The 20,062-nt window shown below is 30.3% G+C and overlaps 1 protein-coding gene across 2 annotated transcripts in view; it reads right to left on the bottom strand.

Moving 5' to 3' along the window:
• LOC113378152 (mushroom body large-type Kenyon cell-specific protein 1-like) overlaps nt 1-18,300 on the bottom strand; it is a 135,289-nt gene extending 116,989 nt beyond the window's left edge. Inside the window, exons 1-2 of one of the 2 annotated variants that reach the window (XM_026618675.1) lie at nt 18,250-18,300; nt 17,343-18,170 (exon numbers count right to left, since the gene is read on the bottom strand). In XM_026618675.1, coding sequence (XP_026474460.1) covers nt 17,343-17,436 — 94 coding nt within the window. In that variant the 5' untranslated portion in view covers nt 17,437-18,170; nt 18,250-18,300. Of the gene's footprint in view, nt 1-16,752; nt 17,317-17,342; nt 18,171-18,249 lie in introns of those variants that run through there. The other variant, XM_026618676.1, reaches the window with a different exon arrangement.
• Nucleotides 18,301-20,062: the final 1,762 nt, after the last annotated feature.

Genomic DNA, 20,062 nt, shown 5'->3' with positions numbered 1-20,062 from the left:
ATAAAATTTTTGTTAATAATTATATAAATTTATATTTTTTTAATTTGTTTTCATTTTTTTTTATTTAGGTTTTATATTTTTTTGTATTTTGAATCTATTACAAATACACAGATTTTTAAAATAAACAATTTATGACGGTAATTTAGATTTTATTAACAAACTTAGTTTGTTTAAACATGCGAAAACAATATTAAGCGATAAGATTTTATTTGTCAAAATTCGGTAAGAAATTTCAATAATACTTTATTATATGGATTCATATATCTATATAACAAGTAATTAATTTTTGCTTCTCAATTTCAAATATGTATTTGTTTTTATATATTGTTTTTCTTTTTTTTTTGAAAAAAAATTTACATAATCGATTCCTTTAAGTTTTTTAATATTATATAAATAATTATCTTTATCCTTTTCTATATAATTATGAAATTTATTTAATTTTATTTATTTTATATTTACTTATTATTTTTATATTTATTGATATAAAATATGTAATAAAATTTGCTCAGATTTAAACGTATATTGCTTGGTTGTCAAAGTAAAAAATGCATTCTTGTATTACATATGACCCAAGTAGGTAATTGCGACTAATAATATTGAATGTAACAACATGAACATGATGAATGAATATTGTTTTCTCGTTAATCGTACTAAATATGATATTATTTCAGCGACATTTTGGTAATACACCTATCCTCCGTTTTACATGGAAGACAGGTCCATAACAAATCGAAAAATTCACTATTATACGAAGAAACCGTGCTAAACGAAAACCACTATAAAGAAGCCTTTTTTGTCAGTTTTTAATGTGATGTGTAACAAACAATTAATATAAAACACATTTAAGAATATCGAGTCTAAATTTGTTTATTATTTTCATTGTAGCTTCATTCATAGAATAAAAATTAGCAACACCTATCATTCTTTCATGATTACGGTAAAATTATACATTTACATAGTTATTTTTATAAAGTCTTTTTTTATCATTATCGAACTATAAAATTAAAAAAAAAATAGTTTAATTATTAAGTTATGAATATTTATTACAAATTCTACATTCCATAAAAATAGATAATAAATATAGTAAATAAATGTATATAATAATAATAGATAATAAATAATTCTGTTATTTGCTCACATTGAATAAAATTACGTCAATATATGAACATTAATTAAAAACAAAGCTTAAAAACCATGATGTTCTTTGTTTAAGTATTGCTAAACAGACTAGCTTATACATACATAAAATTTAGTTCTGATCATAAAACGGGCAGTTCCCGTCTTATCTATTGTTTCCATCAGAGACATAGACTATGTACTAAGAATTCGTATTTGTAACATACATTATGTATTGCTGTTTTTTTGACATTAAAACAGTGAAAATATTATTGTAAATATAAGCAAAATATAGCTTAGTGTTTATAATTTCATGTAAATGCAAAATGAATAAATTTCGTTAACAGAATATATAATTTTGTGTAAATGCAAAATTAATAAATTTTGTTACAAAAATATCTTTTAAAACCGTGTAACATCGAAAATGTGTAAAACGAATACTGTGTAAAACAAAAATTCGTATTTGTAAAATACATAATATAGTAGTGTTGTATTTTCGACATTAAAACAGAGAAAATATATTTGTAAATATAAGCAAAATATAGTTCAGTATTTATAATTTTGTGTTAATGCATAATTAATAAATTTCCTTACAAAAATATTTTTTAAAACCGTGTAAGATCGAAAACGTGTAAAACGAATACCGTGAGAAACGGTGGAGAGGTGTATAAACCTTTATTTCGGTGGAGAGGTGTATAAACCTAAAATATATGACTTAAATATTGGTTCACGGGCCTGTTGTTGCCCGTAAATGCATTATTCAAAAAAGCATCGAGCTTATTTTGCATTTTGCATTTCGCATTTCGTATTTCGCATTTCGCAAGAGGCATTGACACTCTCCCTTCGCGATCGTCGTCTCTCACGCACGTCCGTCTGTAGCATGTTTTCGCGTTTAGTGTGTGCACACGAAGAGCAAATGTTGGGACAGGCCATGGTCGCACAAATGGAACCGTACGAAATTATTTGCACTTTTTTACTCTTTTACTTTTATTTTCGCATGTAAACACAAAGGCGAACGCTTTGTGTTGGATATATTATACTTGTATGCAATAATATGCATATATGCTTTATATCGTTTGCTCGGCGAGTGCACATATGCTGATGATATTGAACTGATATCTTGCGACCATGCGATTTGGACAGAGATGGATTTATGGATACAAAAATAAAATTAAGGTAGGGTTGAGCATAATATTAATTATTAAAGATCCGCGGGCAAAAAGTTCTATCACTAATATCTAAAAAACAAGAAAAGTTAAAAATTTTTTAACGACGATATTTGAAAGTAGAGGGAAAAAATGTGTAATCAGCCACTACCTGAAATCAAGCAACGTCGCCATTAGAAAATAAATAGCAATGATTAAAAATCTATAACAAAATTATTTTCTTTCGTTTTTAGATATTTTGGTTGTGAGCACTGTTGTTTAGTTTTCGAGACCTTAATATAATTTTCAAGTAATATGTACATTATTTACTTGATTTATAATATATATTGTTACTTTAGGTTAGATCCAACAGATGTTTTTATATCTATAATAACTTATATGCGAGTGGGGTAACCAACTGAACCTTTACCCTGGCAAAGGTGTAAATAGTTAATAAAAAATGTAAATTCAGTTGAATAAAAACAAATATTACGTGTATATTTGTTTTTCTTCATCTGAATTTACAATTTTAGTAAATTAAATTAATAATATTTATTCCAACCCTGCTGATAAATATTTCTGACAAAATGCCAGATCAAGGTTTCATACAATGTTATCTTTGTTAAATCGTGTCTATAATAGATTTTGTATGGGTTAAATATTATAAATAATATTTCGTTTGCCTATGGGGTAAAAAGGGACAGATGACAAATTTTAGAAAAATAAAAAAAGTAAAAAGCACATTTCTACAATTAGGAATTTTGCTGAACATAGTACGATAGTTTGTTTGATACGTGTTATGAGTTATGATGTAGTTCACTTTATTTGGACAGTATAATTATCTAAAATCAAATTAGACCTTTATGCTCCGCCCTACCCAATATTTATAGAATCTTTAATATTTCACGATTTTTCAAAACTAATTTTATTTTATTTGGAAAATATTACTGAATGGATAATATTTTGCAATAATCAGCGATAAGTACTATGTAAGTGTACTAGTAGTGTTATTATGTACGATTGTATAGAAGCGAAAAATGAATCCAAAACTTCAGTTTGTACTTACAATTTATTTCTTCAAATAATTTTAAAAATTTCAATAAATGCATACTGTCAAATTCATATTATTTCTTTAATGCAATATATGCATTTTAATAATGTCACAAAGAACAAGCCGTATAAAATTAAGTACGGACGTTAATCTTTACTAATAATTGATTATTCATTGTATTATATAGACCGGGTCATATATAATAATAATATTCTAATAAACAAGCACTTTTTCGTTCACAAGCGCTGTTTTTCACCACTAGTGATTTCACAAGCCAAAATGGATTTGAACTTTTACCACATTAATCGCTAATGCAGCAATTCTGGTCATCATAACGGTCATTGAATTTACATAAACATATATGATATGATATGTACAATAATTTAATAGGGATAAAATATTATTGAAATTCGTTAATTGTTGCAAAAATTAATTTTCTCTACAAAAAAATTAAACCCATATACAAGATCACTCTCAATATATTTCACTACAGTTTATTTGAAAGAAGCAATTAGTTTAAAATTTAGAACAAATTAGATTAAAATTATTTTTATAAAAAAAATATTTCAAAAATTTCTGAACATTTTGGCACACTGTTAGAAAAATAGTCGTCGACCGATTTCAATATTTTAAAAAAATATTCGATTCGTATTGACGTGGAGACGTGCTCATTAAATTTTGACAATGGCAGGTACAGCCGTTTCGGAGCGGTAAAATACGGAGCAAAAAGTGCCAAAATTGGTAAATCAGTTTTTTGAGAAGTCCGATTTCAATAACATTTTACTTGGAAAGATAATTCTCGGAAATCTAATAAACAAGTAAATTAGATGCCAAAAATGATCATTAGACATATGCACATCAAATTATCAGACATTTTATAGAGATTTTAACCCTTACGACTCGGATGTCGCCGCTACAGCGGCAAATTTCATATAAATCTCAGAATTCGCGAGTGGAAAGTGTTAATATGTACAAATTACATTTCTATTTGACGTTTATCTTTTTGACGCGGCGCTTGGACGCTTCGATATTTTGACTCGAAACAGCTACGCAACGTGATTGCATTGAAAAGAAGTTCAAAATTTTTTTAAAAAAATCTAAATATAAAAAATAATTTTTTTTCAAAAAAAACTAACTTTTTCCAAAATTTTAAAACTTTCAATAATCTATTTTTTTTTCAATGTTTTCAAAAAATTATAAAGCTTTTTTTTAAAAAAGATTACTTTTTGGTACGAAAGTTCTAACAATCTGCCTTAGGCGCAATGGCATGCACCACTAGTTGATATTTTTTTTTACTACAGAACTCTAATAAAAATCGTGAGAATTTTTGATCATAAAATGTATATAATTAGAATTCTAAAAGATACTAATAGATTAGTCGTTTTCGCTACTGAAAAATTAAGTTTAAAGAAGTAGATTAATAAATTTCAAATAAAATAAGAATAAAAATAATGCTACGACAATATTGAAAAATTCCTGTTTCGACGTTTCCTTTTAAGGCGTTTGTAAATTTTTCAAAATACTGTTTAAAGAAATACTTGAAGCTCCCTATTCCTTTTCCAAGACCTACATTCAACCGTATTTTTCGTCGGTTCAGCTTCAGATGCGTTGGCAGAAATCCCAAACCTACCTCAAGGATGTGCTCGAAAACGTTCGCCAGCTGTTGGGCTGTTTGTTTTCCTTTTGCATTATACACATTAACGAGTACGCATGCATTGTGTACGGGCGCGGTTTTTGGTATTCACGTGATAATTGTCCTGTGACTCATGAATATTTATTAAACAATATTTATGGTTGTTTGTGCTAAAATGATAATAAATGTATATGTTGTTTGTTATGATATTTAACAATAGTTCTTACACAACCATCAATTAACCATTTAATATTGGATCAAAATGAATTGTTTTTGCATACAAGATTGTTTGCGAATTTAACACATGTTCAAAAATGATTATTTGATTAAGGAGAACCCGCGCGTTGCTCGTTTCGGATTTTGATGAAACTTGGCACAATGGTAGATTTGACGCCCAAACTGACCGTGGTAAAATATTAGAGGCCTATGAAAAGCGGTTTAATTATAAAAATTAAAGTCTGCATTGTAGCAGCGCGCGGCATGCATAGCTTGCAATGCTTTTCCTTAATAGCAGATTGGCCGAGTGGCTATCGTCGTGGAATTCTGATTTTTGCTCCGGGGTTCAATTCCCGATTCAGATATAATTTTTTTTATTATTTTTATAATTTCACGTGTAAATAATATGAAAATTTATTTGATTTTTCAATTAATTTTATATTTTTCGCTAAATATTCCATAATAAAGTCCTCCGTAACACCTGTAAATTTTTATTTTGACATTACTTATAAAACTTACGATCATATAAATGTTAAGTGATTCCTGAAGCATTATAATTTTGTACTAATATCAGCAATGATACGGAAGAAAAGATATAATTTATTTCCATATAAAAACTATGTTCAAATTTGCAATTGTGAGGATCGTGGAGATTGTACTGCAGTGAATAAATTTTATTAATGTTTTCAAGTCATATGTCGAAAAGGATATTAATATCAGATTCTTGGGCTGGTCAAATGTACAAAGTATCACCCTTCACTCTGTCAAAAGTGTAAAAATAAAAAATAACAAATGAAAAAGTAAATTAAGTTAAATAAAGCTAAATACAAGAGATAAATTGAATAAATAGTTATTCCAACTATGCTGATAAATATTTCTGATAAAATACCAGATCAAGGTTATTTACAGTGTCATCTCTGTAAAAATGCACCCATGAAATTTATATTTTGCGTTGGATGAATAATGTAGCTATTATTTTGTAAAATCTCTTTAAAATAAATTAAGACATTTAAACTAGTTTGCCCCCTTGCCGTCCCGATTCACCCTATCTAAGGGGTAAAAAAATAGATTACAATTTTTTTTAAACCAGCAAAAAAAAATTGTTACATTTCTACAGTGATGAATTAGCTGGGACTTTTACTGAACATAGTTAGATTGCTTGAAGTGTTATTTTTTGTGATATAATTGTTTTGGTTTTCTCTATATAATTGCTCAAACCAAATTAGACCTTTGTGCCCGCTCTACCCTACGCCTGCCACAAAAAATTAAATTTACCTTTGATTTTAAATGCCTTATATAGCTTTTACAACTTGATTCTCAGGTTACGTAGAGCATCAATATCGATGGAAATCATTCAATTTTTTGAAAAATATTTATTTTTTTCATTTTTTCAAAATATTCCAATACTAACATTATATTAATAGCAATTTTATATTTTATAAAACAATAATAAAAAGTTATATATTGAGATTCATATGTTTGTTAACATTTTCTGGTGATATTTAAGTACACATTGTAAAGTTCATTTGAAAAGTTCATCAATAATCGTGGGAATGGCGTAGCAGATTATTCAATTATGATATTAGCATCTTATAGATAGTTAATATGTAAATGATTATAATATTTTTTATTTATTATCACTTACTTCGGTATTCAGGAAATATTATCATTAGTGTAGGATACTATAATAGATAAGAACTAGTGTTTTACTTTTATTGATATATAATTAATACATCTTATGTTTTGTAACATAATGTAAATTAATTTATGAAAATTTGGTCTTACTCATTACCTATCATAATACCGATCTAAATAATGATGAGAAGGATATTTTAAATTTTAAATATTTTCGAAATGGGCTGTGAATTGATTTGGAGATAAATTATAGGACAGGGCGTTGCACAAAAGTCCAAATTGACTTTGAGCAATTATGTTGTGAAATCCAAACCAATTAAATCACAACAAATAACACATATCAGACAATCGATTATTTGACTATGTTCAGTAAAACTCCCAGTTGATTCACCTTTGTAAAAATGCTTTTTTTGCTGTTTCTCTAGAATTTGTCCTTTTCACACCATAGGCGGGGTAAATTGCGACGACCAGGGGACGAACGGGTGCAATATCTTATTACAAAATGATAGCTAGATTATTCAATCAATGCAAAATATAAATTTCGTGGGTGCATTTTTACAGAGATAAAACTGTAGATAACTTTGATCTGCTATTTTGTCATAAATATTTATCAGCAGAGTTGGAATAAATATTTATTTAATTTATCTCTTGTAAAATTGTTTTTTCTACTTAATTCACTAATCTATTCACTACTTTTCATTGTTTACACCTTTTCCAGAATAAAAATTAAGTTGGACCCTTTTACCCCACCCAAGTGCAAGCTTTCATATAGGTTAAATAAAAAAACTGCTGAATCTAATTTAAAAATAACAATGCATCTTGTAGAACAATTAATTGACGTATACTTAAAAATTATATTCAAAGCTCGCAAACTAAACAGTAGTGCTCACAACCAAAAACACTAACAACAAAAGAAAATACTTTTGCTGTGGATTTTCAAACATTGCTGGTTATACATCTTTTCCCTCTACTACCAAATATTGTTGTTAAAAAAATTCTTAACTTCACTTGTTTTTTTTTTTTGAGATATCAGTGAGGAAACTTTTTACCGGCGGACCTCTAATCCTCGCTCTATTCTACTACTTTAAAAATTATGGAGCAGAATACTTCCTTGAAACACAAAGAAATAAATTGTACGAACTTTATTGAATATCACAATAGCAATATTTTTTAGTTATTAATATTAAATTATTTTCTGTGCAATTTGAAAGTGTTGCACGTTCGTCTTCGTCGTAATTAGATCGTATTATTTGAGCAGATGTGAAAACGTTTATGAATTTTTATGCATCGTCGTTTATTTATAGACTCTTTGCTGACACTACTTGCGATGCACGCAGACGTTTCGCATACGCGAATGCATCTGGGTTCGAAACTTCACATATGTGAAAGACGACAATATTTAAAATTGGGGTCGCAGCCAAAGGGTTCGAAAGAAAACATTTTTAGATAAAAATCGGTCGTTCACGTAAAAATTTTGAATTTACATTAATCAGTTGAATCGATAATAAGTAAATGATAAACTTTTTTATGAAATATACGAGTAACATGATTATATTATTATATTGTGCTTATTAATAAAATCATGTTATATTTCATAAAAAGCTTATCATTGAAACTCATAGAATTTTGATTGCTGCTATATTAATACAAAATAGCTAAATTAATACTTAGGATTTTTATAAAAAAAATTATTAGCCTTAGGTTTACGGCATTTCGCATAGGTACATTTATCTCTACGGAAACCGTCCAATTGACGTTATTCGTATTTTCTTAAAAAAAAAATTATACTCACAATCAGTTGAATTGAAAACTGTATAAGACATGGCATGAAAAAGTGTGATTACAACCGTACCGTAGCACAAAAGAATGAAAAACCATATGAAATCTGTTTAATATCATTTACATATTATTTATATTTCTTTTAGCTATGAAAGCTAGGGACATAAATTATCAAAATATTTTTGAATTTGATTGGATATGTAAACCGTCCTGCATAATATTGTCATAACTATTGTTTCGCAGGCCGACTCAGTATACAAAACTGTGCAGGTCCGTCATTTTTCACAGGTGATAAGAAGTTGATCTATCATAAAATTTCGGTTTACGTTATTATTATCGAGTAATTTTAAATTTTATATATTTTAATTTGCTTAAATTTATTAATATTTAACAATGTGTAATATCTTGAATAATGTAAAAACATCATACTTGGCTGAAACAAACCTTGGGGCTAGTTGTAACATACAAGAATAATATACAGATTCAAATGAAAAAAGGTGGAATTTATAGTTTGTAAGATTTGGGCACATGTAAATTGTGTTACATTAGACACTATGTCTTATATTTGTATTATGATAATAATTGTAGTTTACGTTGAATTATGATAAAACTTTATATTACAGAAGACATTATATATTTTATTTGTATTAATTATAGTTGATTTATAGAAAGAATTACTTAGAAACAAGTCATTTTTTGTAAAAATATATAAAGAAGTATTGTCATTGTCATTTGTTTGCTTAGTACCTAACCCGGTAGATGTCACACCTCACCGCAAACACGGGGTAAGTTGCAACACCTTCATGATTTATAAGTAGAATTATTAAATCCAATTTTATGATTTGATTTGATGATTACATTTTGCCAGTATTTGATCAAAAATATAAAATAAAAAATGTATGTTTTTAAATTTTGTTTCCATTAAATCAAATAATAGCAAAAATGTTAGAAAGTAATATTATATCGTAGTTGTACCGCAACTCTGTTAAGAAATGGATCTTCAAGAAGTAACTGGGACATAATTCAAATCAAAAATGAATTTAAAGATTTCTCAATAATTATAGTGAATTTTTCAAAAATTATTAACATTTTATATGTGTGTTTATAAACGTGAGTGAGTGAATTAAACCAAATATCTCATAGAATATAGTATTCTGATTTCGCTAATTTATGATTTATTAATTACTAAATACTGTTCTCGTTTGTAAACCCCCAAATAAAATTGTAGTACAACACTGAGTCACTAATTAAATATTTTTAATTTCAATAATTGAGTTAAAGTTATCACTTCAAATATTTTAAATCAATCAAAACTAATATAAAGTACATTGCCAGCCATTTAATTTTAATTTCATTCATTTCTAGCTGCAAAAATTTTCGAAATCGTAAATTTCTATTATTTATTGATTTTTTTTATTTCTCTCACGCCAATATGTACGACTTCTAAAATATTGTTGATAATTAAAATTAAACGCATACGAGTATCAGAATATTTGTTTTATTTATAAAACGTGCATAGATTATACTCAACAGCGTTAATTATAAAAACAATTGTTTTCAACAATAATTGAGATAACTCAATATAAAAATATTTAATATTGGCAGTGATTAATGCAGTTGTTTTGTTTCCTTGTGATAAATGTGTGTGGATTCATAAAAGTTATTTTTTAAATGAAAAATTGCATTCGCATTTCATTAACTTTATCACGTTTCACTCGTTTGTGTTAATTAGTCACTGATAATATTTTTTTGTGTAAATTCGGAAGCTTTTATATTTATAATAGAAATGTATGAATTCCGAATGCACCTTATAGTACTTACGCATATATGTATACACATACACCATATATCTTACACATAAGTGCCTCTTTACATTTATTGCATTCAGAATTAAGACATGCTGAAAGCAATGCGTAAATGTTATTGCCTTGCTTTCAGGTTATAACTCAATGCAAGAAAACTATAAGTGAGCACTTTGATGGCTATCATCACGACCACAATAAACAACAAAATAAGCAAAGCACACCAGAAATAGCATTAAACGATCTATCTAAATGATTTTTTACTTCGAAAATGAAATTTTTCATATATCTTTACGTTTCAGAAGTTTCTGAATATTTTGGCATTAGGAAAAATCTTTGTATATTTGTGTGTATGTGCGGATACCATTTTTCGTCCACGATTTGGGGCACACGGATGAACCGATTTGAATGATTCAAAAAACATTCTACTTGTATTGACGGAATGAAGAACTAATTTTTGGGAAAGTAGGGTCAGAGGTGTCGGAGATTCAATGAAACAAAGTTAAGGGAGTAATCTAGTATAGAGGCATGACTTTTAGGTCATTTTTAAATCATCGTAAAAAATGCAATCAATTTCTATACTATCATCTTTTTCATAATTTCTTTATTAACGTAACAAAAGTACAGAAAAAATTAAAACAAAAAAGTTAATATTTGTTATGGCGTTGGGGTTTTTTTAGTGTAGAAATAAAAGAAAATAGTTTTCTTTTTTTTCATATTTTCAAAGTTTAACTATTTAAAAATATGTGTTCGAGAGGATTTTTAAAAATTTAAATTGTTGTCGGAGATACAGCTGTTTGACCAAGATAATTCTCTTCCGTTTCCTTCATTTTGTGAAAACTAATTCAATAAATATAAAATTTAAAATTGAATAAAACTAAATTATTAAACTAAAAACTAAAAATTTAATAAAACTAAATTAATTTTAAAAATTAGCACTGGTTTGGAAGGTCTTAAAAAGTTGACACGTGATTATGACCACGATTGCAACCCTTCTAGTAATCCGAATTAAAAAAAATGTTATTCATCCAGAATCATGACAATATAGTATATACTAGGATTAAGTTAAAAAATTAATTTTTGACAAAATGGTGACTGAGAAAATGATCAATTTTTTACCCCTTTTTTGAGTTTCTCAATTTTTTTTTAAAATAGTAAAAATTAAAATTTTGAGATGAGGCTAGTATATGCCAGAAAGAAGTCTATAAAGAAATTATTCTGATAATTTCAATTAAATCGGTTTAGTAGAACTCGAGAAATCGTGGACATCGTATTGAAAAGTCAGTTTTGAGAAAAACGCGTTTAAAGTTTCGCGAAAGAGAGGAAGCAGAAGAGGAATATCATGGTCAAACAGCTGTATCTCCGAAAACAATTCAAATTTTTAAAAATCTTCTTGTACATATATTACACTTAAAAATAAATAAATAAAATAAATAAAATTAAATAGTTACACTTTAAAAATATGAAAAAAAAGAAAACTATTTTTTGAAATTTCTACACTAAAATACACCCTTAAAAATGCCACTCGGCGGTCAAAAATAATCACTAGATGCACAATAAATTAAAAGACATTTTATAAAGATTTACACAATATGCACAATAATAAGTACAAATTTTGTTTATTTTTCTATGGGTTCCTACTAAGGTTTGTAATGTTCAACCGTTTATACTGCAACGCGGCGCTTAAGCACTTTGATGTTTCGTCTCTAAAACTGCTACGCAACGCGATCGCTTTGAAGAAATTAAAAAATTTCAAAATTTTCAAAAAATCTAATTTTGTCAAAATTTAAGAACAATCTAAAATTGTAAATTACGGTACGGAAAGTTCCAGCAATTTTTTTTTTAAGTCGTCACTAGTTCAAGTCGTAGTTTGACACATGATATGGAGCACACGTTAAAATTTTTATACGAAATTTTATGTTTAAAATAATTGCGGAAATAAAATAATTCACTATTGTGATATATCGTTCATTGCACCCTGGTACAGATCAACATTGCTCCACACCGTCACAATCACAATCGCACCCGACCTACAGCACACATTCTCTTTTGGCAACGGTCACATATGATTCGGAGCCGAATATCAAGTTCACCAAAACACTCACACATGACATTCACTATCGTTTACACACGTTGTAGCTCCGGCGCGCGCACCACGAAATTTTGGCAAGAGTATAAATGTATGACCTACCACAATATCTCATCGACATCTGTATCCAATAATGATGAGTGGCTATCACCGATTAAAACAACACTTGTCGCACACACCGCGAACGACATTGATTATTTTCACTAAATAAAACTATAATAATGCACAAAGTTCACAAAATTGTCCACGGTTGTCTCCGTAGTCCGTATGATGTTCCGATGAAATTTTTCCGCGTGCTAAGGCATGCCCGCTCGGACGATCGCTGTTGCACGGACGGACTCTCTTATTCCCTATTCACTTTGTAGCAGAGTACTAAATGTTTCAATATATTCGCTCACGCATCGTACTTGCAGTGTTGCCCGCGTTCGCATGTGTAAGTCGCGCTCTACACGCTCTATACGCTGTACACGCTGTATGCACTTCGCACACAACACATGTGCAATGACAGGGCCGGACTGGGCTCGCACTCAATTCGCATTCAATTCGCATTGAATTCGCGCAGCAGCGCACCTCTCCCACCGGCGACGCAAACTATACGTTTATCCGCGAAGCTTTACGGAGTATTGCATTCGTATTGCGTTCGAATTTAAATTTTCTTCTAAAGTAACTTAACTTATTAATTATAACAATTTAACATACATGTATAAGAAAAAATTCTTGTAAATTTTGTTTTGTTCAAAAACTCTGTTATTACATTTTTTGTGGTATGGTAGAGCAGGGCACAAAGGTAATTTGATTTGGAGCAATTTTATATTGTGAAAACCAAACCAACTATATCACAAATAAAACATATCAAATAAACAACTATCTGACTATGTTTAGTAAAACTACTAGATAATTCATCATTGTAAAAATCTGTTTTTTGCTATTTTTCAAAAATTTGTCACCTGGTCTAATATCTTACTTATAATTTTAAAGGGATTTTACAAAATTCTAGCTAAAAATTCTTGTAAATTTTGTTTCGTTGGAAACTTTGTTTTTACAATTTTTATGGTAGGGTAAAGCAGGGTTCAAATGTCCAATTTGATTATGATCAATTTCATATTGTGAAAACCAAACAACTATATCACAACAAATAAAATATATCAAACAAACAACTATCTGGCTATGTTTAGTAAAACTACTAGCTAATTCATCATTGTAGAAATGTTTATTTTTTTGCCGTTTTTCAAAAATTTGTCATCTGGTTTAATGTCTTACTTTTAATTTTAAAGGTATTTTACAAAATTCTAGCTACATTATTCAACCAGTGCAAAATATAAATTTTATGGATATATGTTTTACAGAGGTAACACTGTATATAATTTTGATTTAGCATTTTGTCAGGAATATTCATAAGCTGTTGTTGTAATAACTATTAATTCAATTGATTTTTAGTAAAATTGCTTTTTTTTTAAACCGAATTTACATTTTTCTTTACTATTTTTTTATTGATTACGCCTTTGCCAGAGTAAAGATTCAGTTGGTCCTTTTTACTACACAGACGTGTAAGCTTTTATAGAGGTAATATAAAAAAAACTGTAGAATTTAACACAAAATTTACAATACATCTTAAAAAAACGATCAAATACCGCATATCTGAAAATTACATTAAGGTCTCGTAAAATAAACAACAGTGATCACAACCAAAGAAACTAAGAAATTGTTGTAAATTTTAAAATTTTGCCGTTTTTCTTTTGATAGCAACGTCGTAAGAATCAAGGTAATGGCTGGTTAGACATCTTTTTTCCTCTAATTTCAAATATTGTTGTTAAAAAAATCTTAACTTTACTTGTTTTTGATACATCGCTGATGGATCTTTTTACCCGCGTACCTTTTAACCCCGCTCTACTCTATCAACCAAATTTTATTTATGTCTGCAAACTGAATATTTAATTTTTTTTTTCAAAATATAAAATTAGTCTAAAAAAATTGTCAAATATTTGTCAATTCCATCAGATTTTAATTTGCATAAATATTTCTTAATTGTTCGAGAAGTTAATCGCGTTTAGTATCTTTCATTCCCCCGCTCCTTTGCACAGTGCATATTCTGATATTTCTATTTCCACTTGTCCAGTTGTGGCCTGGCTAAAACGCATACACTTGTCAAGTACGATGCACATGCACACACGACCTACAGTACACATAGAATGCATTCATCGGTCTCGTAATATGAAAATGTATTTGTGCTATGAGCATCATGGATAGCAAATACATTTAAAGAAGCGACTGAATGGGATCCGATGCACGGATGAGTGGCGGTGTGCCAGCTAGTTTTCGCGTAACCAGTCACTGAAAAAGCTATTTACGTGGCGAGATACTTATCAAAATTATATATTACACGCCTAGGTGGAAAAAACTTGAATCGAATCGGAAAACAAGTATTTACAAATATCGATAAAAAATTAATTACGATGGTAGTAAATAGATTATTGTTTTCTTGGCAATATATTGTAGTTCAGAAATTGCACACTTTACAGTACACTTATCGAAAATGAAACTTCGGTGAAAGGAAAAAATCGGTGAACTTGATTATATTAAATTTTTTTTTAAAGTGTTGAGTGTTTTTAAAATAATTGATGTGAAAAAATTAAATATATTAATTTCACATTACTATTTATGATGCATATTTAAACTGCTTTCATTAGTCGTATGCAGAAATAATTAACATATAACCATTAATACATTTTTGTGTATTTTTTGACTTGTTAAAATGGAATTTTTCACTTAACAAACAATCATGCAGCACAAAGTAATATTATTGAAAAATATCACATAAGCATTACATAATTCTGAATCATATTTTGAATAATATAAATTAATAAAAATGGAATAAATAATAAAAGGGTTTGATCTGTATGTAGTTAGCGCTCATAAATTTGATTTCAAGAAAATTTTACAAAAATTTAGCATTACCGCTCGATTCTTAAGAAAACCGTAACTTCAATAGATACTCATTAAACTATTCTATAACAATAATTATTAGTTCATTTGTTATATCCATAGATTTTGCCGGCTATTTGAAATATATTCGATAGTATTTGAACACTGAGATTTGAACATGAAACCTACGTGGCGTCTCCACCGTATATGGCATATAAAGTCATTCCAAGTTACAGTGACAAAACTTCAGCATTTCATTTTGTACGTTACTTAATGTATACTTAAATTTGAAATAATAAGATTCAAGCAAGTGATAAAATGCAATAAGGTATAAAAGATGTTCATCTTCGTATTTTTTTAAACAACTAATTTTTTTAATCATCAAAATGTTGATACACATTTGATTTAATGTTTTTATATAAAATCTCTGACTTACTTTTGTGTACAGAAATATACTATAAAACATAACTCTTTTGACGTTTATAGTCAATTTCAAACCAAAGATATTACAAGGATTAATAAGTAGATAATTTTAATATCTTGATTAAATATTAACTAATTATAATTTTCCATATTATAAGGTCTTTTTTATTTGGAGTATACAAGCTTCAATAAAAAATAAAAAACTTTAATGCGTAATGATATTCGACGCAACCACAAAAAGGGAGTTTATGTAATAGCAATTATTTACTATGTTTTCATTGCATTTTAGTATTCATATTTGAAACGATGATTCAAGGTTATAAACTGCACAATGCTTTATATTTATAAACATATACGTAATTTTAGTGACAAGAGGAAGTCGCAAATTTTGAAATTATGATTTAGCAACAGACTGACGTTTGTATAGGTGTCAGAAGTAATATAAAAACTTATGATGAGTTAGACTATTTTTAAATGTCGAATATATCTTTATAATATTAAAATCATCGAATATTTCTTGTTTTTCAAAATTTTATTTATATTATTTTTATAAAAGAAAAAACAAACTAACCAAACGAACTGTTTTCGATTTGATTTAGATTAAGATGGTCAACTTGAGAATTTGCTGATCACTAGATATTTAAGTTATATGGAAGTATCGCGCACTTCAATAAAAATTAGTATAGGTGCGATAATTGTATTTAATGAAAGATAATTTTAATGTAAAGTATTAAAAGTAAGAGTAGATTTAAAAATATAACTTGAAAAAATATTTTTATATAAACATACAAATAAGTTGAAAATGAAATTCAAATTTAGGCGCTTTACTATCTTGTTGCACATGTTCAGTATTTAGAATAACGCGTTATTATAGTCATGCACCACAGTTCGTAAACAAATATTGAATCAAAATTTTCGACATGCTCGAAAATAAACCTTACCGTCGCATGTCGCCGCGTTAATTTTGACGTTTACGTCCGTACGATATGCGGTGCGGTTATTGCAATGTGCCGTCATTTGGTGATATCACTCACAGGGATCACACATAACACTGAACACATGAATCGGATGTAAAGCGACCGATCTGCGGCAGTTCGGCAGTAGATCGGCGGTGGATCGGCGGTGGCGGTGGCGGTTGTCCGGTGTTGGTTCGGCGGCGTGTTCGGCCGTGTCGACGGCGACGGCGGATGCGCGAGCCGTGAGCCGAGAGCCGATAGCCGAGAGCCGCGTGCACAAGACAAACAACCTTCCCGGCTAGTGCACCGTGCGACACTGCGTTTCCGTTGTGAAGGCACTGGCGCGGTCTAACACTGTGTAACCCGGAAACGATATCCATGCAACAGGTTGCATCCCCCGATCGGCTCCCGAATCCGCCGGCGCGCACTCACACTGCCGCACTCGCACATGACACTCGCACATCGCACATCGCACATTGCACATCGCATTACCGCGATGCCGGTCGACCGCCGGACGGCGCGCAGACGGCGCCTAAGCTACTTAACGTTTGGAAAATTTTGAAACTTTCACTCACCTACGATGTACACCATGTTTTTTGTCCATTTTTGCAATTCACGTTTGATGTTGCGACGTTCTTGAACACATCTCGCGTATGAGCAATCCGCCATTTTTATTTTCCTTCTTCGGCGACTCGGTCCTGTCTAGAGGCGCTATTTCGCATGTATTATCTTGTGTCTCACTCGCCGGTAGCGACTTGACTCGCGAGCGTTTTTTCGACGTCACATTTAGTGACGCAACAAGTTTACGTATATACATTTGGTGCCCGTGATGTGAGCGTGTCGCGCGTTCGAATCATACGCGTTGCGTTCTTTCGATGCGTTTGTGTAAGTCAGTCAGTGAGTCGCCTCGCTGATTGTGTGCGAGCGTGATGTCTATAACGCGGTCGCTTTCGTACGACTAGTTACTACTCTTATGCAGTTTTCGTTGCATTCGCGCGTCGTGCGTCGCCTCGGTCCGTCTTACTCTGTTACGAACGGCGTCTCCGGGACGTACGTCCACTTGCGATGCACTCGTCGCTGTTATGATAATGTCTCTCTTTCGCACACGTCGCCTTTTCCAGTTTCCATTCGTTGCATTTGGGCGTCGATTTAGCTAATGCCTCCGCTACTCCGCTACTCCGCTCGGAACACAATTCCGCTACTCCGCTACTCCGCTGCCACTCGAATACTCGGATACTCGGATACTCGGATACTTGGATAGTCGGATACTTGGATGCCCGTGTAGCTGTTAGCCGTTCTGCTGTAGTCGTCGGTCTTAACCTTCAGCGACGGAGCGAAGCCATGCTGCTGTCGCCTCGCTCTAGCATCGATCTAATGCACTCGTGATCGCGATCGTGCACAACCTATAAAGTGTTCCAAGAGCGCAATCAGACAATGACATGCAACACAATAATAACAACTTGTTCGAGCTACTGAACTTACTGCATTTGGAACTCGGTTTACGCGAACGCTTATTACGAATTTGTCTGTCTGTCTCTAGATTCGAAAACCGATTCACGGTTAACGGCGTTAAATATACGCGCGGTTACCAGACCACACAATACACCCGTATGCGCGTCGCTACGACTAATTACTTAATGTCATTAATGTTTGCCGCTACCTATATTGAAAATATGCAACGAACAAGGTTGCTGCTTAAAATGGACTGATCCGACCAAAGTTGTTCCTCATATATATTTTTATCTATCAAGAATTCGCGCGAATGTCCGCGCACTATACTTGCCGTTGTCTCGCTCGCTCTCGCTGTCTTTACCCCCACCCGGGGGCCGCGAATGCAACTGACACGGCTTGACTGCACTCTTTTCAAATATTATTTTTACCATAAGGCCACGAAATGTGCGCACTTCAACAACGGAGCCCTGCCGAGCCCTTCGCGAATTACAACTCTGCAGTTCGACGAAACGGAAAATCGGACCGAACGCCTAATACCACATCTCTCATTACACACTTTCGAACTTCTTTGTTCTCAAACTTTCTATCTATCAAAACTTTCTATTAAAAATTGAAATTAACAAATTAGTATTAAACCGAAGTGACTCACTTATAGCAAAACTATACTATATATACTTGAGTAAAATTACTTAGCGTAAACTTATAGTAAAACTACTTCAATTTTTTTTTATAATGAAAAAAATATTTGTGCATTTTTATTTAGTTTACGGTTTTAGACAATTCGCTCATAGTCCAACTCAAACGTCGCAGCCGCGTTAAGTGGCGTAGCGCCTTTCTAACTATGACACCTTGAAATAATTTCAGCGAATATAATAGTAGCATATTTATTATCTATATAGCAATTGTAAACTTGTATATAAACTAACTTTTAAATATGCATGCGTAAATATAATGGTTATGATGGTGGATCGACTTTAAAAATTTTAAATTCATAGTTGAACAAAAGGTCTTAATTCTCGAAAACTTCAGGCAATTGTGGTACTTTTTACTGTGGTTCTATAAATGTTACTCACGGTTACGATTCAAAAGTTTAAATAAGAAAAAATAATTAAAGTTAACCACAATAACTGAAAAATGGTCATAATTTTACCAAAGCTCTAGATTGGAGCAACTTCAATTGCTTGCACTTAAAAGCTCATAATTTCCAAACAACGAGATAATTTCTTTTTCTAATTTTTTCAGGACCATTAAGGTCAATACTATCACCCCGATTAGACTTGATGTCAAGGTCTGTGACACCCTGTATATATATATATATATATATATATATATAATCATAATTTATTTATCCAATTATCCCTAGATTACTATTATTACAAAAGGCCTTCTCCTTAAAAAATATTCTTATACGTGATGTGAATAAGTACACAGACTTATAGAACAACTTATTCTATAGTAATTCTGATAATTCGCAATAAAGAAAAAAAACGGTTATTATTATGTATAGATACTCACTTGTGAGCAAATGTTGTGCATATAACAAATATGTATTACTTCACTCTCAAATTTAGCACTAATTAATCTTTAAATCCTATTGTGTTTCTCTAAATTACGTTACTATAAAAAAATCTTTTATGCACGAAGCCACTAATTTTTAACTATTTTTCGAATTTATTATTCCAGTCCACTTGCAATGAAAATTTAAAACTAACTGATCAACTGATTAACGTAAATTAATTGCGAAAATTCTAGTAAACATTGCATTAGATAAGTTTTGATTAAACAAGTAATTGAGTAAATAAATTTTATGTAATAAATTTTAAACTTGCCTTTTCGAGAAATT

Source organism: Ctenocephalides felis, unplaced genomic scaffold, assembly GCF_003426905.1.
Source record: "Ctenocephalides felis isolate EL2017-DRISC unplaced genomic scaffold, ASM342690v1 CF-g0.4_SCAFFOLD_01886, whole genome shotgun sequence".
NCBI lineage: Eukaryota > Metazoa > Arthropoda > Insecta > Siphonaptera > Pulicidae > Ctenocephalides > Ctenocephalides felis.
This window is presented reverse-complemented; position numbering and strand designations above follow the sequence as displayed.